Source organism: Pristiophorus japonicus, chromosome 15 (genome assembly GCF_044704955.1).
Source record: "Pristiophorus japonicus isolate sPriJap1 chromosome 15, sPriJap1.hap1, whole genome shotgun sequence".
NCBI lineage: Eukaryota > Metazoa > Chordata > Chondrichthyes > Pristiophoridae > Pristiophorus > Pristiophorus japonicus.
The window spans coordinates 114,145,540-114,167,479 of NC_091991.1; the positions used below are offsets into that span (position 1 = coordinate 114,145,540).

The 21,940-nt window shown below is 52.2% G+C and overlaps 1 protein-coding gene across 5 annotated transcripts in view; it reads right to left on the bottom strand.

Annotated features, from left to right (window-relative positions):
• Window positions 1–333: 333 nt before the first annotated feature.
• The window catches only part of tbc1d24 (TBC1 domain family, member 24), a 71,358-nt gene continuing 49,751 nt past the window's right edge, over window positions 334–21,940 (bottom strand). For all 5 annotated transcript variants that reach the window (XM_070900846.1, XM_070900844.1, XM_070900845.1 and 2 more), the window contains 2 exons: window positions 4,621–4,885; window positions 334–4,053 (listed from right to left, as the gene is read on the bottom strand). In XM_070900846.1, coding sequence (XP_070756947.1) covers window positions 3,899–4,053; window positions 4,621–4,885 — 420 coding nt within the window. In that variant the 3' untranslated portion in view covers window positions 334–3,898. The remainder of the gene's footprint in view (window positions 4,054–4,620; window positions 4,886–21,940) is intronic.

A 21,940-nucleotide genomic window follows, 5' to 3' on the forward strand; every position in this document is an offset into this window, starting at 1 on the left:
GGTCCACTGGGTGGTGCTGCAGAAGCTCTGGATGGAACCAGAAGAGTAGAAACATCTGACAGGAGCCTCCGCCAGTGCTGGACAGCATTCCCACACCACTAACACCTCTACAGAAAACCACAGCAAGACTCACTCAATCAAACCTCGTTCCACCGCCCCCCATGAAGGTGGCGCCCCCTGCTGAGCTACGGTTTCATGGGCACCAGCCTGGATCTGGGATTCACCCAACGGCGAGTCTTCAGCCGTGTGCCCAGCGAGTGTGACCATTCACAACACTAAACATTGATCACACAGAAAGAGGACTCAAACTGTAGCAGTAAATTCTCCCGTCACTTTTTATTGTTCAAATTCTGCGCACTTTATTGCACGGTCAACTTCAACACTGGCATACGACAGGTTTGCTCTTTAAATATGAAACCTATTTTACACATGAACACCTTAAGACTAGGGTAGTTTCAGGCACCTGCCCATTTTCAATAGGGCCGAAACACTAACTGGTCAGGTAGGTTGATAAGTTTACTCAGTAGAGCACAGTTAGTGGCCGCGATACTCACGTTAATGGCGACTCTACACAAATCTGACATGTGACAATTGCCTGAAGATTTTAAGCTGCCTCAACCTGGCAGTGTTGTGGTCTGAGCTGCCGTCACCAGGGTCTGGCAAGCTCCTCAATGCCCCCTGCTCATGCTGTCATCTGGGAACAGGGCGTCTCCCAATGCTGGCTCGCCCCAAGTGATGGCCTGCCAAGTGAGTGCACACTGTGGTGCAGATTCTCGGAACCGAGATCTGATTAGCAGGATCTGAAACTAAAGTCACAGCCACCACCCATAGTGACGCAATGTAACAGCATGCACTGGAGATGCACTTCATTTCAGCAGCTTGTAACTCACTCAATGACAGTTTGAGGATGACCTCGGGTCATCTTGCTGCAAGATTGATTCCAGTTCGGCTGCAATGGCATCTGAATAGAGCTCAATTGCAACATTATACAGTGTTCAAGCACCTGGAAGCAATTTTACTCTATCACAGCACACTGCTCTCACACAGGGCCCAGAACACAGGGCAAACAACAAATTAAGGGGGAGGGGGGAAAAGAGAAAAACACAGTTCTGGTCTGAAATATATACAGGACATACACAGATTACATTCTAAAGTGACACAGCAAGTAATTGTAGAAGATATGGTTTAATCACATTCCTTTAAAAAAAACAAATAGTCCATTTCTAGCTAGAGTTTTAGCCTCTGTAGCCGGTGGGACAGCAGGTTATGTCATCGCTGGTTTTTACCTTTGACTTGGGGTGTGGGCCGCCCAGAAGTGACCAGCCTGTGCTGCTCTATCCACTGTGTAGGGGGCTCCATAAGCGAAGACCACCCCTCTCCCCACTCCTGCGTCTCTTCCTCCAGCTCAGTGAGCGTGTGCATGGTGCCTGTGACAACAGACAACACAACATTCTGCTAATGGCGGAGCTGGCTGGGCGCTATCACAGCACGGAGGGAGCTTGGAGCACTGGCAGATCAGGAACCCCAAGGAAAGGTGGGTCCCAGCTTCCAGCGGCTGTACCTTAATATTCCAAAGCAACAACAGCACAAGTCACCAGTACTGCAATTATGTGACAGCACTTTCAGACTGCTAAAGGTTTCAGTGCCTCTTAATACAATACTAAATCTATGCTCACCGGCTTTTAACAAATTACACAGTTTCCACACAATATTTAATAAAATACGAGTCCGTTATTACATACAGCATCGACACAATATACTACACACGCCTCGACCTTGGACCACTTTCAAAATAGTACTGGACCAGAATGAACCACAAACACAAAGTTGCAATGCACATCACAGTTACATAGAGATATTTACAATGGCTTGATAGTGAGTGAACCAACTGTAGTCCCAATTTTCCCAGATACCGTGCTGCGTGGCCACTGCTGTTATAGGAACAGTCCCACTCCTGGCATTCTGCTGGCAGCTGGGTGGCGTAGATACAGATACATAGCGAATATCCCATGATGACGCATGATTTCAGCCTCCTTATATTTCTACAGGTTTCTAAAGATATGGTTCACTGATTTAAAAAAAAATATTGCACACTTAAACAAAATGAGATCTTTCCTAAGGTAGGCACCGACTGCACTGTCCCAGAGCTCTACAAATTCAGGACCTCAAATGGAGATCTTGGAATGATTTTATGATTATTCAACTTAAAACCCTGAGCAATAAACACTCCACCAATTCAAAATGCTCTCTACAAGACAAGACTTCAGCTCTGAAATAGGAACCCAACATTCCGTAAAATTCAAATGGTCCAAATTGAAACTCTTCACACACACAAAAAAAAAACTGGTGATGGGAGCTCTTTAGTCTGGAGACCTCTGGTTTAGCACAGTATCAGAAACAGCAGTTTCTGCAGTGCTGGCCCCAAGCCTCAAGAGGCCCAAGTGAAGCATGGTTTGCATTGAGGTCCGTACGTTCCCTGCCCAAGGCTGGTGACCATAGCAAACTGCCAGAACTCCACTGAATCCGACTCGTGTATTGAAGAGTGAGTCTGCCCGTAATGCAACCTTGATCATATATCGCTTTCATTGCTTTTCACGACCGTTTGATTCTGCGTCCAGTCAGTACAGGTTTTCGTCAGTTACTGCGTTTTTGATCTTTGGCAATTTAGGTTAGAATTTTACTCCATTTATACATACAGTTCTGAAGGGTGAAGCTTAAAGATGCAGGATATGCAATTTTTTGCCCAGGAAAGGTGAGAGCAGTTTTTCATGGACTGCAATCCTGTGACACAAGGCCCAAGAGGCACTGCAGGTGAATTACTCACCAATAAGAGAGATGGAATCACGTGGCCCCGAAATTGGGCTGTGTCAACATTAGTGTACAAATGTGCAAGCATGTTTGGGAGCATCTCTCTATCCACTGATTTACTGGAGTCTTTAATCCGCTTATTGTAAACGGGCTAGTGAACAAGGTCATTTCTCACAAGCACAATCCCCTTAGAGTAATTTCTGGCTAACGGTTCTTAACTTTGTGTTATAGTTGACATCGACGAATTTTCTAGAATTGGTGATGGTATTAGAATTCTTAAACTGCAAACAGACGTAAACTTCACTCTGAACTGGCATCTTTTAAAAGAAAATTGGTGAAACTCACAAGAGCCTTCTTGACTGAAGCTGGCTGAAGGTATATCTGTGCACCCTGAACATTTGGTATCCCGAGTGCAATAAAGGATCTATACCCGCTCAAAGGTACAGCTCACACCTTGTTCCACCTGGCCCAGGACCAGCAAGTTTCCAAACTAAGGTGGATCTTTCGCAGTTGAGATAAGGGGGCATGGGGATACGGGGCATGGGGATGGGTGGTATCTATTGCATGTAAACAAACAAGCAGCTGCTCCTGAGAGTTTAGTATTAACACAGAGGACTGCATTTCATACTTTAAAACTAAATTATATACACTTCTAGAATACTGCGAAAGAAATCCTTGACGGTTGTGCACACTTCTGCAATTCCACATTTAGCATTTTTAAAATCATGTTGAAGATATGCAATGTCAGGTTCCCTGAGGCAGTAGCTGGACCATACAGGCCAGAAGTGCCAGGTTCATTCCCCACCAGCGATAGAGTAGCTGACCCCAGCCAGGCCAGCAGCAGGCTGCTAAAATTGGCTGTCAGGAGAGATGAAGGGAGGGAGGGGCAGGGGGAAATTGGAACGGGTTCCCTCTCCTGATTGAAACCCAGTGACAAAAATAAACCCAAAATAATACTGTACTGAGAGAAACAAGGAGCCCCCATCTTGGCAGGAATCCAGCTCACTGTGTCGACACCAGAGCATGACCAAAAGGGGACAGTGTAGCTGACGAGACTGCTCACGACACAGAGTACAACCGAACGATGTCTTCAGATGGGCATGGTGTCCTGGAAGCCCCACACTTCCAGCACACTAATCTGGAAAGTTTCCGAGCACAGAGGAAGATTGTCAAAGGTGCTGGAGCGACCTGTGGTGCCGTGGTTCAGGTTCCCATCGATGTACAATGCAGGGCAGCCGCCACCACCTGGTGGGAAGGTAACAGCAACACTTAGTTCGACTTTACTGACAAATTCACAAAGTTAAATGTAACAGGCATCTTGCTTTCCCCATGTAAACAGGTGAGCAGTTCTTGGTTTGGTGGGAAGGGGGAGGCAGGGAGGAGAGAGAAACAGGAGGAAAGGATGTCATTTTCATGCACTTCAAGAATTATCACCTCTGAAAGGATTGTTAGCACATGGAATGTCCTTTGTGTAAAAAAAAAAATCCTTGGAAGGCAGCATAGAATGTGTGGCCAGAGACCTGATCCTCACTTGCAGATCTCAACCACCTTCCTACATAGGGGGTACATGGCCCAGTGAGGTCTGGGCAGGAACAAGGTTATTTAAAGGCTGCGTTCAGTGTCAGGTTCCCTGAGGCAGTAGCTGGACCATACAGGCCAGAAGTGCCAGGTTCATTCCCCACCAATGATAGAGTAGCTGACCCCAGCCAGGCCAGCAGCAGGCTGCTAAAATTGGCTGTCAGGAGAGGTGTAATCATCAAGATTTTGTATTTGGCCAAATAAAATAGTTCACGTCACTTAGGCTTCACTCACCAACTATAATGGATTCCGCACTTCCAGCCATGAACATCGAAGTAGCTTTGGATGTCAAGTTGAAGTGACGTGTGGCAAGGAAGGGTGATAATCTGTCAGCGGGATCTCCGGTGGAAGTAAGCAAACCCTGTTCCCGGGGGGACTCTGTATCCAGGATACCAGGTTGTAGCGGTGACTCCGGGCAAGCGTCTAGAGCACTTTTGGGAGCTTCTAGCTCCGGGTGTTTAATGATGACCCATTCATATCGCTCCATTTCAGGCTGTAGCTAGAAGTAACAAAAATAAAAACAGCGTATGTTTCAGATACAAGAGACACTCTCCGAAGCAGCATTTAGTCATGGCTGACAAACCAGTTTCTTTATAACTGTAAAGCTATAAGACAGAAAAATGGCGACTGAATATTTGAAAAGGGCTTAGCATAGGTACACACCTGCCACATACACTTGAACAAGGCTTCAAAGACTGGCAGTATGAAACCCATGTTTCATATTGGTTTCAATAACACATTCAAACTGTTCTGTCTCCAGTTCTCCAATAGCTTTAATAGATGTCTTGGAAAGACTAACTGTACGAATTTGCAGTACTCAAGATTCAATTGAGTTGAATGTCTGGCGTTCTAATTAAAGAACAAACTCTATATAGCTCTACAAATCCTCATATCTCCCAAAGTGCTTCACAGCCAATGTGTTACAATGTGGTACTTTTCCAGCGCTTTGAGATGTCTGCTGTATATTGTCCACATCTCTGAGCCATATAGGAGGGCGGGTATCACTACTGCCCTGTAGACCATAAAGCTTGGTGCCAGATTGGAGGTCATGGTCTTTAAACACTCTCTTCCTCAGGCGACCGAAGGCTGCACTGGCACACTGGAGGCAGTGTTGGACCTCGTCATCGATATATTCATTGGATATATTCAAGGGAGTTAGATATGGCCCTTACGGCTAAAGGGATCAAGGGGTACGGAGAGAAAGCAGGAAAGAGGTACTGAGGTGAATGGTCAGCCATGATCTTATTGAATGGTGGTGCAGGCTCGAAGGACCGAATGGCCTACTCCTGCACCTATTTTCTATGTTTCTATGATGTCTGTCCTTGCTGATAGGCTCCGGAGGCATGGAAAATGGTCCACGTTCTCCAAGTCCACGCCGTGGATCTTGATGACCGGGGGGGGGCAGTGCTGTGTGGCGGGGTCAGGTTGGTGGAGGACCTTTGTCTTATGGATGTTTAGTGTAAGGCACGGGAAGCGAGCCGCAGGTGGGCAGAAGAAATGTTTCAAGGACACCCTCAAAGCCTCCTTGATAAAGTGCAACATCCCCACCGGCACTTGGGAATCCCTGGCCCAAGACCGCCCAAAGTGGAGGAAGAGCATCCGGGAGGGCGCTGAGCACCTCGAGTCTCGTCACCGAGAGCTTGCAGAAATCAAGCGCTGGCAGAAGGAGCGTGTGGCAAACCAGTCCCACCCTCCCTTTCCCTCAACGACTATCTGTTCCATCTGTGACAGAGACTATAATTCCCGTATTGGACTGTTCAGCCACCTGAGAACTCACTTTTAGAGTGGAAGCAAGTCTTCCTCGATTTTGAGGGACTGCCTATGATGATGTTGCAATGTATGGAAACTACAGGTGAATTCCCTTGTGTAATGCTCTCGGATAAAACTGTTAGTACTCAGTCTGATCATTTATTATGAGTGTATGTGTAATGAGCAAGTGTGACCTTAGCTCCTTTAAGATTCCAAAAGTGCAAGTACCTCGTGGGTGGCCTGCTCATATACTGTGCTCCCAAGGGATGCTGGGATCCCTTGGGACTCCAACAGATAGACCCTCTGGTGATCAGGTGTGATGCAGGTTACAAGGGGTTAAATACATAACATCACTCCCCCATGAATTCAACAGTACACTTATTTGCAAGGTGAGATGATCTGAGGCTTTGTGATCCCTTGTCGATCGTCTCGGTACAAATGCTGGTGCGGGTGGGTTGGTCAATTCTTCACTGGGCTGTTGGGCAGCCGGCCTTGCCGGGCTGCTGGAAATGATGAGTTCGGTTTCGTGGTCAACTGTGATGTCAGTTGCCACTTGTGTGTGTGTGTGTTGGAAGGTCAAAGTTGGTGGTGTCCTCTTCAGGTTGTACGTAGCTGTTGGTGAACTGCAATTTGATTTGGTCCAAGTGTTTTCTGTGCGTTTGTCCATTGGTCAGTTTGACCTGAAACACTCTACTCCCCTCTTTGGCTGTGACCGTGCCAGCGAGCCATTTGGGACCATGTCCATAATTGAGCACAAACAGGATAATTGATCTCAATATCACGTGACAAATTTGCGCGGTCAGGGTACACACTTTGTTGATGCCGCTTGTCCTCCACGTGATCATGTAGATCAGGGTGGACAAGAGAGAGCCTTGTTTTAAGCACCCTTTTCATGAGCAGCTCAGCTGGGGGAATCCCGGTGAGTGAGTGGGGTCTGGTGCGGTAGCTGAGCAGTACTCGGGACAACCGGGTCTGCAAGGAGCCTTCCGACATGTGTTTTAAGCTTTGCTTGATGGTCTGAACTGCCCGTTCTGCCTGGCCGTTGGATGCGGGTTTGAACGGCGCAGATGTGACATGTTTGATCCCGTTGCGGGTCATGAATTCCATGAATTCAGCACTGGTGAAGCGCGGCCCATTGTCGCTGACTAGAACATCAGGCAGGCCGTGCGTGGCAAACATGGCTCGTAGGCTTTCAATGGGCTTTCGTGGATGTGCTTAGACATTACTGCACATTCAATCCATTTTAGGTAAGCGTCCATGAAAACCAAAAACATTTTGCCTAGGAATGGGCCCGCATAGTCTACATCGATCCTTGACCATGATCACAAACTTAGCGGTGCCTCTCTGGGTGCATTGCTCAACTGAGAGCAAGTGTTGCACTGGCGCAAGCATGACTCTAAATCTGGGTCGAAGCCAAGCCACCACACGTGGAATCTGGTTATGGCTTTCATCATTACAATGCCCGAGTGGGTGTTGTGCAGTTTGCAAATAAATGTGTCTCTGCCTTTCCTGGGCAAGACTACGCGATTGGCCCACAAAAGACAGTCCGCCTGCAGTGACAGCTCGTCTTTGCGTCTGTGGAACGGCTTAATCGCCTCCTGCATCTCCACTGCGACACTGGACCAGCTCCCATGGAGGACACAGTTTTTTTTACCAAGGACAGTAAAAGATCCTGGCTGGTCCAGGTCCTAATCTGGCAGGCTGTAACAGAGGACTTCTCGTTCTCAAATGTCTCCATGACCATGAGCAAGTCCGCTGGCTGTGCCATTTCCACCCCGGTGGTGTAGGGGAGGACGAAAACCCCCTCATTTTACCCAGAAGGAAAAGAGCTGTGGGATCTGTCTGTGCTGCAATGTGAATTGAAACCGAGACGGTTTGACCTTGGCAGAGCAGTGATTGGACGGGGGAGGACACAGGAGGGCCAATGGTGGGACAGAGTCAGCCCGAAGCATGGGGCTTACAAGCCAATGGGAGAGCACTTGCTCGAATACTGTGGGACTGACTCATCGCCACTATCGGGCTATTGTCTTCCCCATGTTTACACTATGGAGGGAAATTATGCAGACCTTCAGAAAACTAGGGAACCCAAAACAAACCAAGGGCCTACACAATGGCTACAGGAGGCCAACCCAATCAACACCTACTCAAACCTTGAGTAGGTTAACATCAGTGGAAAAAACCCCGCAATAATCTAAAACTGCTGCATTTTTCAAAATCACAAAGCCCATCAATGAGAAGGATCGATTTCAGCACGAGAGGCAGACTGGATAATCTGGCTATAAAAAGGGGTTTCTGACGCAGTGTGTGTGGTTCTCTGTTCTCGTGATCCAACAACCAGCAAGCCTCTCGACACTGAAGGAAAGCCAGTGTACGAAGACACCGAAGATAGAAGAAACAAACCACCAGACTGCAGAAGACACAGTAGTGAGTATAACCTCTGGTCCCCAGAACTCCCAACTCAGTTAGGCTAGGAAAGGTGGGAGGTTGGGCATTGTACTGCTAAACTTGTGCAAAGATTTTCGTTGTGTTCGTTTTGTGGGATTTAGGGGGATTGTTTTGTTGGTGTATTGCTGTTTGTTGAGATACACCTTGTCAAATAAATTGGAAGCCTAAGTTCCTCTTGGAATCACCTTGTCTCAGTTCTATTGTATTACATCTCCTGATCGTGAGTCTTATGTCAGAACAGTGTAAGGGAAGCTAGGAGCGCCTTGAAAACACTCAACTGTGTCACAGGCTAGGGAAGAAAGGGTTAGGAGTGTTTGACACTCACAGGTGCCTCACAGGCTAGGCATAAGCTGTGGGGACGCACGAGTCTCAAAACCCCCTTCATAAGCTGTGGACAAGTCTCTCCAGGGGTGCTCTTGCAGCACTCAGGGTACCTCACAAGCCAGGCATAAGCTGTGAGGGCAGAAGCCCAGAGAGAGACACCCAAGGCACAACAACACTCCCCGAGAACCCCTTACAGAACATGGTGACTGCGGCAGGACATAAGCAAACAGGAGATGTTAATATAACAGATGAGGTGATGAGAAGAAATAAAAATGGAGGAGAGAATTTCCTCATACATTTTTGGCAAGGTGAACCTCACCAAACCTTGGGTGCAAGCCCTCACACGGGCAGAGCGCCCAGTGGATGCTGCTGCCCAGTGGACAGCAGGGAAGGACCACAACCGCAGGGTGGAAAAGGCCATCTGGCTTATCTGCTTCACCCAAGTCCGAAAGCTCGACCAGTGGGTGAAGGACTTAGAACAGAGTCTTCAGAAATCAGAGGAGCTCTCTGCTTTCCGGGCTGCGGTTGGGGACAACCTGCTGGCCGAATTAGCTGAGGAGCAGCAAGGGAAGAGGCAGTTGGAGGAGACCTTCCGAAATAGCCGAGACTATCTTCAGTGTCAGGTCACTGAGGCCAAGGGTATTGAGGGGTCCCTCTGGGAACAGAACTCTTGGTACACCCAGAACATTTGGGAACTAGAGAATAAATTAAAAGACGTACAGGCAGCCTATAAAGTGGCCAGTAGCAGTGAGTTAGCAGATCACGGTCCCTGCCAGAGGATTAAAACTCTCACCCACGCTCTATCCCAGGCAAAGGGGATGGTCGCCCTGATAGGACCTGGCGGGTGCACAGGGGACAAAGGAGAGTATTGGGGGGTAGAGGAGAATCCAAAGACAAGAGACACCCGACCACTTCCTGAGGCACCGGTGGTTTGTCCGGTGGGGTACCAGGAGGAGCGGGGCGCGCAGGTAGTAGCATACCCAGGGCTGGGGGCAGGACCAATGTGTCCCGCTCGGCAGCAGGGATGTGAGGCTCCCGCCGAGGGTCAGTTAAGGGCTGGATCAGGCGACCAGGCACTGTCTGCTGCACCGGGTATGGTAGGACAGCCAGAGATAGAGGGACCAGCGCAGAAAGATCCTGAACCAAGGCGGATGTGCCCGGTCAGGCAGCGCAAGTACGATCCTCCACAGGAGATGGCCAAGGTCAGGGAGCGCTGGAGAACGACTTTATTATTCCCCATGGAGTTCAATCACTCAGGGCCATGGTGGCCCATTTGGCCAAACTCACTCGCAGCGGGGACCCGTCTATCCACTTCATGGAGGTGATGCAGGCAGGGGAAATTAAAGGGTGCGATGAGGAAGAGACAGCCAAGCTGCTGCTCTTCTCTCTGGACAGCAAATGTACCAGGCTCTACCGGCAGAATGCCGGAGGGGACAGCGTACATTTACTGAGGTCCAGAGGGTCGTCCTTGAGGCTATGGGCTTCGATGACGGCAGTCCTTTCGAACAGGTCGAAAGGACAAGGCAGCTCGCAGGGGAAACCCTGCAGGCGTTTGCGGACAGGCTGTGGGTGGTATACCACGCAGCCTGTGGGGAGCTCCTCGACCGGGCGAATCTTTCTGCGGTACAGACTGGCCGCTGGCTGAGGATGCTGGTGGCAAACTGCTTGCCCCAGCTCAAGGCCAGGGCAGAACTGTGGTTCGATTCCCGGGACCCCAACCTCACCGAGGAAGCAGTGGTCAGGCAACTGGCACTGGTCCAACGGAATGGAGGAGGGGAGGAGGAGAAAATCTCCAAAGGTCGGGTAAATGAAGTAAAACCCAACTGGATTCTCAAAAGGGAGTGGCACCAGGAGGGTGGCCGCTCATCTGATAAGGAGGGAGTGTGCTATGGGTGCGGCAAAGCTGGGCATTTTAAAAGGGATTGCAGGAGCCCAGTAAAGAGATATGGAGGGAGAAGTCCTTCAGGAGCCGCCCAGAGTTGGGGAAGTGGAGGGAGCTCCTCACCATCCCTTGACCAGATAGTAGCTGCAGTGAGGACAGCGCTGGAGGGGACTGGGAAGGTAGCCACGGCAACAGGCAGGGAAGCACCAGCAACCCTGCCAGTACAGAGGCCGTGACTAGCCCAGACCCAGCCTGCATACCTGTGCCCACTAGAATATGACCCCTGGGGACGACCCTGGGTCAAGATGGAGGTTGAGGGTGTACTGGGTACTTACCTTTTGGACACTGGTGCTTCCAGCACGATAGTCCATTCGGAGGACCCCGCAACCTCACCTCTATCAAACGGGGTGCCGTATCAACTAGTTGGGTTCACAGGAAATGAGAAGGCTGGGTTTTTCTCAGTCCCGCTCGCAGTTCGTTTAGGAGCACTCCAAACACAATGGAAGTGCGTCCTGATGAACTGGGAGCAGGTGGGAAAAGGGATTCTTGGGGGCTGATTTCATCATCGCTCGCCAGATCCTAGTAGACTTGAGGAATCACTGTCTATGGGGCACAGTGGGCGCGGGAGCAGAGGGAGAAGTCATGGTTATTGATAAGAAACAGGGAAAAGGGACTCTGTGTACAATGAAGCCAAAAGGGGGTTACGACCTGGAGGTTCTAGTCGGTAACACCCCGGCCGAGTACCGGGCCTATGTGCAAGCAAATCTTACAGCATTTGCCACCCATAAACACGATTGTGGGAGAGTCACAGGAGTGGAGGTTAGAATAGATGGGGATCCCATGTCCCGCCCGCAAAAGCAGTATGGCTTTCCCAGAGAGGCAGAAGCAGACTTGGAGACAGCTTTAAGCTCGCTTGTCGAGCAGGGTGTTTTGAGCCCCATAGCTACCCATATCAACTCCCCGCTTTGGCCGGTTAAGAAACCGGACAATTCTTGGAGGGCTACGGTGGATTATAGGGTGCTCAATAAAAACATTCCAGCTTGTGCCCCCACAGTAGCGGCAGTTGCAGATCTGATAGGGGAAATCCCTGCATCCGCAACCACGTTCACAGTGTTGGACATATCCAACGGGTTCTGGTCTATCCCTACACAGAGGGAAGACCAGTACAAGTTTGCCTTCACCTTCCGGGAACAGCAGTATACATGGAGCCTCCCACAGGGCTTTCATAATAGTCCCAGCATCTTTCACCAATGCATGGCAAACTGCTTAAATGGCTTCAGCCAACCACACCAGCTGGTCCAGTATGTGGACGACCTGTTGTTGTTCACAGACAGCAGTGAGGAACACGGGTCCACTGCTGGCCGAACTGCTGGTCTTACTAAAGGAAGGGGGTTTTAAAGTTAACCCCAAGAAAGCCCAGATAGGTCTAGGAGAAGTAAAATTCCTGGGCCTGACGATAAAGGGCCATTCATGAGGCTAGAAGAAAGAGAGCGCAGGAACTCCCTGTCCCTAGAGATGTGTCGGGGGTAAGGTCTTTCCTGGGAATCACTGGCTACTGTGGGGACTTCATCGAGGACTATGCAGCCACTGCCGCCCCTCTGCTCAGACTCCTACACAAGAGGGTCAAGTGGAAATGGGACGAGGGCTGCGAGGCAGCATTTGTCCGTCTTGAGACACCTGCAGGTAGCACCAGCCCTAGGGGCAATTGATGGGGGGGGGGGGGGGGTGGGGGGGAGGAATTCCTCCTGGAGGTGGCAGCCAGTGGCAACAGCTTAAGTGCAGTGTTGCTCCAGGAGCAAAACGGTCAGCTGAGACCAGTGGTGTACTCCTCCAGGGTCCTCACCGAGGTAGAAAAGGGATACTCCAATTGTGAGAGGCACTTGCTTGCCACCCACTGGGCAGTAAAGAGAGCTCAGATCTTTACCGGAGTATCCCCCATTACACTCCTCACCCATCATACCCCGACGCAGATGCTGTTGGACGGGAGGATTAAGGACGGGACAGTGAGCAGTGCTAGGATCACTCGCTGGACCCTCCTCCTCTCCCAAATGACTTTAAAGGTCAAGGGCCTCTGCGAGCCCAGGCTCGCAGCAAATTTAATCTATTCAGGGCAGCCGCATAGATGCTCTGTGGTGGGGGTATGGGACATCAACTTTGGATTTCGGGCAGGGATACACCCCACAGGCCGTGAGGTCAACGTTGATGGCTCCAGTTCAGTGTCCGCGGGTACAAGACTCACGGGCTGCGGAGTTTGGGATCCCAAGGCAGGGATTGCCTTGGCTCTTAAACTCCCATGCACCCTGAGCGCCCAGCAGGCGGAACTCTCGGCGGTGATGTATGTGGTCACACACCCTGAGGAATTCCCTACCCCATACACAATTTGCTCGGACAGCATGTTCACTTGCAATTCGTGTACAGAGTATCTGGCGATTTGGTCACGCCGGGGGTACACCTCTGCGGATGGGAAGCTCCTAGTGACCAAACCCCTGCAAGAAAGGATCGTGGCTGCAGTGGGAGAAACCGGGGATGTATATATCCATAAGGTAAAGGCCCACTCCAAAACTGAGCCACGGGGGGAAGGTAACCAGCAGGCAGACGTGCTGGCATAGGAAGGTGCTCATACAGGTCACCCATGGGACCCATACGATGCAGGCAGGATAGCAAGAAGCAAGCCAGGGACACAAGGAAGCATAGGGGCGGCTGCGGCCCCGGACCTTAAAGTAGTCCAGATGCAGGATCTGGTGATGAAGGCTGCCTTGGCTGCTATCAAAAAGGGGGAAAAGGCTGAGGGCCCATACAGTGCTGCAGATATTGCTGTGCGGGAAGGCATGTTGTTTAAAGGGGACAAATGGGTAGTGCCGCCACAACACCGGAGGGAATTCCTTCAGCTGGCCCATGAGGGTCCAGGTGCGGGACACCCCGGGCCGGAATCTACCTGGCAACGGGTAGAAAAGGCAGGGTGGTGGCCATGCCTCCGGGAAGACGTCCGCGACTTACGTGCGGGCTGTCTGGTTTGTGCTGCAAACAACCCAGACCCTCAGAAAAGGAAGGTGTCTATGGGACATGTCAGACGGATAGAGGGACCATGGCAGTCGATCCAGATCGACTACATCGGACCCCTACCGGCCGCCCAGGGAAGTTATAAATACTGCCTCGTCCTGGTGGATGTGTTTTTCAAGTGGGTGGAAGCCTTCCCTTGCTGAACAGCTACCGCGGTGGGGACTGCAAAAATCCTGGTGAGGGAGGGGTCCTCTCAGTGGGGTCTACCTCAAATGTGGAGTCCGACCGAGGAAGCCACTTCACCAGCCAGGTGATGCAGGCCACCCTAAAGGTGCTGGGGATAAGAGCCAAATGGCATGTCGCCTACAATCCTCAGGCCCTGTAGAACGCCTGAACCGGACCCTAAAGGAAAGGCTGCGCAAGGAGACGGGAGACTCACCGAACAAGTGGGTGGAAGTCTTACTGTTGGTCCTCATGGGAAACCAGGCCAGTCAGTCAAAGAGCACAGGGTACTCACCCCATGAGCTGATGACTGGCTGGATCATGAGAACCCCAGTGCATGTGTTGGTGCCGATCCTCACCAAAGGGCAGCTTCGAAAGGTGAACCGGGACTGCTTTGTCAGGAATCTGTTCGAACAGCTTCAACAGATTCACTGGCAGGCGGCCAACATGGGTAAACAGCACCGTGCCAATCGGCTGCTGCTGGAACCCCGCAGTCACCATGATTGGGAGGTGGGCGACCAGGTGATGCTGAGAAGCTTCGCCCGGGTCGGGGTATTTGAACCACAGTATATGGGACCAGACAGCATAGTCGAAAAGGCTAGCCCTATGGTCTATGCGGTTCAATTGCCTCGCCGGGTGAAGTGGTATCACATTAATCGGTGTAAACTGTTTGACTCCAAAAGAGGTAAAAAAAAACAGAGGGAAAAAAACAGAGGGGACGAGCAAGAGAAGAGAATCAGGCACTGGGGGAAAAGAACAGGCCCCGGTGGATTTGGAGGCTCAGGAGGAGGCAGCGGGCCCCGAAGCTCTACAGCCAGGGATGGTTCACTGCTCCAGTAAGGCTATCCCACCACTGGGTAGAGGTTCCCAGCCCACTAACAGAAGTAGGGAGAAAGGCTCTACCATTAAGCAAGATCCAAGTGGAAGCTGAACCTCCCATGGTGGAATCAGCTGGGGCTAGCCCAAGAGGTGGAGGAGATAGCATTTCAGCCCATAGCGTGGGACTCTGCACCGACAGTAAGGAGGAGTAACAAAGAGTGCCACAGCCCAGGGCGCCGTGGTCCCCTGTTTACTTAGCTCCCCGCCCCAGACCGAGGAGGTAAAAGACAACAGGGAGGGTGCTCTGTTGCGCTAGCAAGCGTCTCCCACCGATTATCCGGGGCTCGGGAGGGCCTTGGAGGGCAGCACAAGACTCATTAAGGGGGACTATACGAGCCCATCAGCGGAGGGCATCCTGGTCCCCAGGGTACGGTCAGCTGAGTGGTCGATGATGCCTGTACAGTGACAGGATGTAGCCTGGCCACCCGGGGACAGGTGGCGGTGTATATATTTTTCCTTCCTATTTTGTTACTTTGGGCCCAAGCTTCGGCCTCAGTTGCTCCTGATTTTTTGGAGCAACTGGTGTAGAACGGAGTATCTTAGAAATTCAAATTTTCGGCATTTAGTTTGCTCCAGTTCTAGTCAGTTGGAACAGTTTCACTTTGGAACAGACTTTTTTTTTCCCAAAAGGGGGCGTGTCCGGCCACTTACGCCTATTTTCAAAGTTTCGGCAGTGAAAACTTACTCCAAACTAACTTAGAATGGAGTAAGTGAAGATTTTTGTACGCTCGAAAAAACCTTGTCTACACTTTAGAAAATCAGGCGTAGGGAATGGGGGTGGGGGGGGGGTGGCAGGAGGGGGGAGTTTAAAGGGAAGTTTACAAACATTAAACACTTCAGTTTTACAAATAAAGAGCCATCATCAATAATAAATGATAAAAACATCAATAAATCAATCAAAAAAAGATCAAGAAGAAATAATTATTAAAAAATCAATAAATAAAACATTTTCTACTTACCGACTGTAGCACCGGGAGCCCTCTAACAGCGTGCTGGGATGCCCCCCCCCCCCCAACTGTGTTTCTGTCAGTGTCTCTCACTCTCTGTCTGTCTGTGTTTCTGACAGCGAGGGAAGGGGGAGAAGGAGGCAGAGGGGGAGGGAGGGAAGGAGGCAGAGGGGGAGGGAGGGAAGGAGGCAGAGGGGGAGGGAGGGAAGGAGGCAGAGGGGGAGGGAGGGAAGGAGGCAGAGGGGGAGGGAGGGAAGGAGGCAGAGGGGGAGGGAGGGAAGGAGGCAGAGGGGGAGGGAGGGAAGGAGGCAGAGGGGGAGGGAGGGAAGGAGGCAGAGGGGGAGGGAGGGAAGGAGGCAGAGGGGGAGGGAGGGAAGGAGGCAGAGGGGGAGGGAGGGAAGGAGGCAGAGGGGGAGGGAGGGAAGGAGGCAGAGGGGGAGGGAGGGAAGGAGGCAGAGGGGGAGGGAGGGAAGGAGGCAGAGGGGGAGGGAGGGAAGGAGGCAGAGGGGGAGGGAGGGAAGGAGGCAGAGGGGGAGGGAGGGAAGGGGGCAGAGGGGGAGGGAGGGAAGGAGGCAGAGGGGGAGGGAGGGAAGGGGGCAGAGGGGGAGGGAGGGAAGGAGGCAGAGGGGGAGAAAGGAGAAGGGGGGAGAAAGGAGAAGGGGGGAGAAGGGAGAAGGGGAAGGGGGGGAGAAGGGGAAGGGGGGGGGAGAAAGGAGAAGGGGAAGGGGGGGGAGAAGGGGAAGGGGGGGAGAAGGGGAAGGGGAAGGGGGGGGAAGGAGAAGGGGAAGGGGGGGGGGAAGGAGAAGGGGAAGGGGGGGGGAGAAAGGAGAAGGGGAAGGGGGGGGGAGAAAGGAGAAGGGGAAGGGGGGGGGGAGAAAGGAGAAGGGGAAGGGGGGGGGAGAAAGGAGAAGGGGAAGGGGGGGGAGAAAGGAGAAGGGGAAGGGGGGGGAGAAAGGAGAAGGGGAAGGGGGGGGGGAGAAAGGAGAAGGGGAAGGGGGGGGAGAAAGGAGAAGGGGAAGGGGGGGGAGAAAGGAGAAGGGGAAGGGGGGGGGGAGAAAGGAGAAGGGGAAGGGGGGGGGGGAGAAAGGAGAAGGGGGGGAGAAAGGAGAAGGGGAAGAGGGGGGAGAAAGGAGAAGGGGGGGAGAAAGGAGATGGGGGGGGAGAAAGGAGATGGGGGGGGAGAAAGGAGATGGGGGGGGAGAAAGGAGATGGGGGGGGAGAAAGGAGATGGGGGGGGAGAAAGGAGATGGGGGGGGAGAAAGGAGATGGGGGGGGAGAAAGGAGATGGGGGGGGAGAAAGGAGATGGGGGGGGAGAAAGGAGATGGGGGGGGAGAAAGGAGATGGGGGGGGAGAAAGGAGATGGGGGGGGAGAAAGGAGATGGGGGGGGAGAAAGGAGATGGGGGGGGAGAAAGGAGATGGGGGGGAGAAAGGAGATGGGGGGGAGAAAGGAGAAGGGGGGGGAGAAAGGAGAAGGGGGGGGAGAAAGGAGAAGGGGGGAGAGGAGAAGGAGAAGGAGGGGGGAGAAAGGAGAAGGAGGGGGGAGAAAGGAGAAGGAGAGGGGAGAAAGGAGAAGGAGAGGGGGGGGGGGGGGAAAGGAGAAGAGGGGGAGGGAGGCTGAACGGGCTGGGCCCAAGACTTCGGGCAGGGCCCGTCCCCAGCACCAGATTTACAGGTAGGTGGCGTTGGGTCGGGTCAGGTCCGGGGTCGGGAGCGCGGGTCGGGTCGGGGGAGCGCGGGTCGGGAGTGTGGGTCGGGTCGGGGGGAGCACGGGTCGGTTCGGTTCGGGGGGGAGGGAGGGAGAGGGAGGTCAGGTCGGGGGGGGGGGAAAGAGCGCGGGTCGAGTTGGGTCCGGTCCGGGTGGGGGGGGTGAGGGAGCGCGGGTCGGGTCCGGGGGCGGGGGGGGGGAGGGAGGGAAGCGGGAGTCGGGTCGGGAGGAAGCAGGAGCTGGGCATGGGAGGCAGCCTTATGCACACAGCTCGAGTGAGGCCATTCAGCAAGGGCTAGGGGCTGCGTGCTTCGGGCCCCTCCCACAGTTTTGGGCGCCTGGAGCTACTGCACATGCGCGCCCACTGTAGCGCGCATGTGCAGAGGTCCCGGCACTGTTTTCAGCGCGGGGACCTAGCTCCGCCCCCAATTGCTCGTGCTGCGCCGTGCCCGGCTCAAGAGGACCAGCAGGGAGCCGGAGAATACGGAAGTTTTTTTTAGGCGCACTTCGTGGCGCGAAAAACAGGCGTCCAGGTCGGGGCTGCGCCGTTCTAGGCGCGGCCCGAAATTTGGGCCCTTTGTGCTGTGTACATATGTGTTTAGGTAAGGCAGTGACGGTTGGGTACCATATGTGTTTAGGTAAGGCAGTGACGGTTGGGTACAGCATTTTTGTGTTTGGAACATGTTACACGGGTCGAGCCTGGAGAGGTCTCTCAAGGCAAGGCCATGTTCTTCTTGCCTTTCAGATGTCAACACCTGACGTTAGTGATGCTGGTATCGCTAAGGATCTGCACAGGGCACCGAGGGGACACGGAGGACTCCCTGGTATTCGGATGCTCCAGGGGCAGAGCGCCGACAGTGACCACAGGAGAAGGGACTCCGGCGGCGGATGGCTGGGTCGCCTACTCCCACAAGGGGAGATGGCCTGGGTGGTTGGGATCGAACTCCAGCAAGTACTCCAATCATAAGGACTTCACCTACGAAGAGGCCTCCATCCCCTGCCCGGAGATCACTGTGGCAAGTTCCAGAGTGAGAGTGACAGAAGGCAGGAAGGTATGCCTAACTTGCCAAGGGGACGGTGGTGGTGGCTCAGAAAGCTCAAGAGGGACGTGGGAGACCGACACTCGGACTGGGAACGTCTGGATAATGATACCTACCGAACCATCATGGGGTCATCTGGCGGGGTCACGGTGTGCTGGGAGAAATGGTGGGCGTACGACCAAGGAATTTATTTGTGTATGTGGGGATCCACTCGCGTGTGTTCAGAGGGGGTCTCCATTGCTTTCTATAGGTGGTGGCAGGATGTCGGGGATGGGGGTGGTATGGGATCGCAGCGGGGAGGCATGTGTGAACCCCAATCCCCGGGTACCAGTAAACGCCACCAAACTTTTAGTTCGGAAAAGAAAACCCCCACCCACGGCCAAGCCCACCGTCCCACACGGGTGCCCGACAACAATCAGGGGGCCGGGGAATGGTTTAGTGTTGGTCCCTACCGAGAAAGTACTTTATCAGGGGGTACAATACGCGGTGGCATCAGTGGTGCTAAATCTGACAGAAGTCCGCCTACCTACGTGGTGTCCCCGGGAAACCGAGCTGTTATACCAGGCTCTGCTGCGGGAGATGTTCCGGAAGTTCTATGAACTGGACTTCGGGGATGTCAAAGTGACAGACTTGTATAAACAGTGGGATAGGGCAGAACTGGGCAGGCAGAGGCGTGGCACTTTAAATGACATTTTCACGGGTTTAACACCAGGGCGTCTGCCATAAACAGTTTGGATAACATGCAGCTGGCCCTCCAGATAAATGGGTTAAAGAATCAGCTGCGCAGAATCCTGGGGGACGAGAATACCGTAGAGGTGGCAATGACAGTTCACTTAAAGGAGATTATCTCTCAATTGGAGGCACAGGCCAGGGCTGTAAATGCCTTGATTCGGGAGGATAGAAACGCCTCCGATCAAGCCGGACAAAATGAGGTGTGCGTGCTCTATGGGGCCTGGTTGCTGGGAGAGAGACGGCGTAACCTTGAGGATCTGAGACAGGGACAGGTCCCCTCCTGGATCAGCAACCAGTACTTCGCAGCACTGCACTCTTATGATAATGTTTTGAGTCCTTGCCAACTTCGTGTAGCGTCGGAAGCCTACCCGGTACCGGTGGACTGTGGAAAGTCAAACCATACCATCATGGGTGTGGTGGTCAGGATGCCCGTGATGGGGGCATCCCACAACCAGCACCCCTGCACCGAGTGGAGAATGTGGGAGTCATTTGTAGAGGGGTGCATGTTCGATTCCAAGAGGTCCCACCTTATGTCACAATGTGGGAGCACACTGTGACAGGGACAGACCTCTCGGGTTGTCGGAGCAGGGGAGCACGGGTAATCCTACGGGTTCAGCACTGCTGGGGCAGAGCCTATCAATTGCACAATGGAGGTAATGGCTCCTAACCACATGCCTCCACAGGTAGCATATGTAGGCGGTGGGACATATTGTGTCACCATAAGTGCCCAACGGTATCAACACGGACCGGGAAGGTGGTGTCCAATACCGTACAGCAGCTTTTGCTTTAAACCCAGGGCAGAGGTTCAAGTGGCACACACCAGAATCACACCCATCCCTGAACCTTCCACAATTCACCTCACGGTACAAAACAACCTCAGCCACCTACAACAATATGTCGCCCATTTTGGCTATCCCATTGCCCCACGACCTCCTCCAGGCAGTCTATTTGTCTCAAAAACATTTTTACACCATGGAGCAGAAAACTAAAATTCTAGCAGGGGAGATTGCCCAGATTAAACCCCCAGCATGGTGGGATTTGGGGATACGGGCAGACATACCTGTGTGGATCCGGGTGGGATCGCATGCCTTAGCAATCGGCCAACTCCTGATTGTAGCATATCTGCTAGTTACAAGCTGTAAGCTCAGGAGAAAAAGAAAGCAAGCAGTTCCTCAGGCTACTACACAGACAGGAGAGCCGTTGCTAAACACTCAAGGCGTGTAAACAAAGCTTGACCGCGACACTTAGGCGATTTTGTTATTCCCAGGGATGATTACGTTTTCATACATGGCCCCTGGGGAGTTTGCAGGGCAGGTTTCTTTGTTTTACGGTTAAGACTGAAATGAGACTCAATGTACAATTACTGCACATATACATATATGTATATTGCTGTCGTATATTGTAACCTGTTGGATTGTGTGTTTTGTACCTCGTTAAAAGGAATTACGATATATATCGACGGGATCAGTTTAGAGTTAAACTGGGGAAAGTTGGGCAATTTGGGAGACCTAGGGTTTTCTCACCACCCTGAACTTTGACACACTTCAGTGGTGTTTGACTGTGTCAGATGGGGGATTATGTAGGGGAGGACGAAAACCCCCTCATTTTACCCAGAAGGAAAAGGGCTGTGGGATCTGTCTGTGCTGCAATGTGAATTGAAACCGAGATGGTTTGACCTTGGCAGAGCAGTGATTGGATGGGGGAGGACACCGGAGGGCCAATGGTGGGACAGAGTCAGCCTGAAGCATAGGGCTTTCAAGCCAATGGGAGAGCACTTGCTCGAAAACTGTGGGACTGACTCATCGCCACTATCGGGCTATTGTCTTCCCCATATTTACACTATGGAGGGAAATTATGCAGACCTTCAGAAAACTAGGGAACCCAAAACAACCCAAGGGCCTACACAATGGCTACAGGAGGCCAACCCAATCAAAACCTTCTCAAGGTTTGAGTGGGTGATCAGTGGAAAAAACCCGCAATAATCTAAAACTGCTGCATTTTTCAAAATCACAAAGCCCACCAATGGGAAGGATAGATTTCAGCACGAGAGGCGGACTGGATAATCTGGCTATAAAAAGGGGTTTCTGACGCAGTGTGTGTGGTTCTCTGCTCTCGTGATCCAACAACCAGCAAGCCTCTCGACACTGAAGGAAAACCAGAAGAAACAAACCACCAGACTGCAGACGGCACTGTAGTGAGTATAACCTCTGGTCCCCAGAACTCCCAACTCAATTAGGCTAGGAAAGGTGGGAGGTTGGGCATTGTACTGCTAAACTTGTGCAAAGATTTTTGTTGTGTCCGTTTAGTGGGATTTGGGGGGATTGTTTTGTTGGTGTATTGCTGTTTGTTGAGATACACCTTGTCAAATAAATTGGAAGCCTAAGTGCCTCTTGGAATCACCTTGTCTCAGTTCTATTGTATTACATCTCCTGATCGTGAGTCTTATGTCAGAACAGTGTAAGGGAAGCTAGGAGCGCCTTGAAAACGCTCAAGTGTGTGTCACAGGCTAGGGAAGAAGGGGTTAGAAGTGTTTGACACTGACAGGTGCCTCACAGGCTAGGCATAAGCTGTGGGGACGCATGAGTCTCAAAACTCCCTTCATAAGCTGTGGACACAGTCTCTCCAGG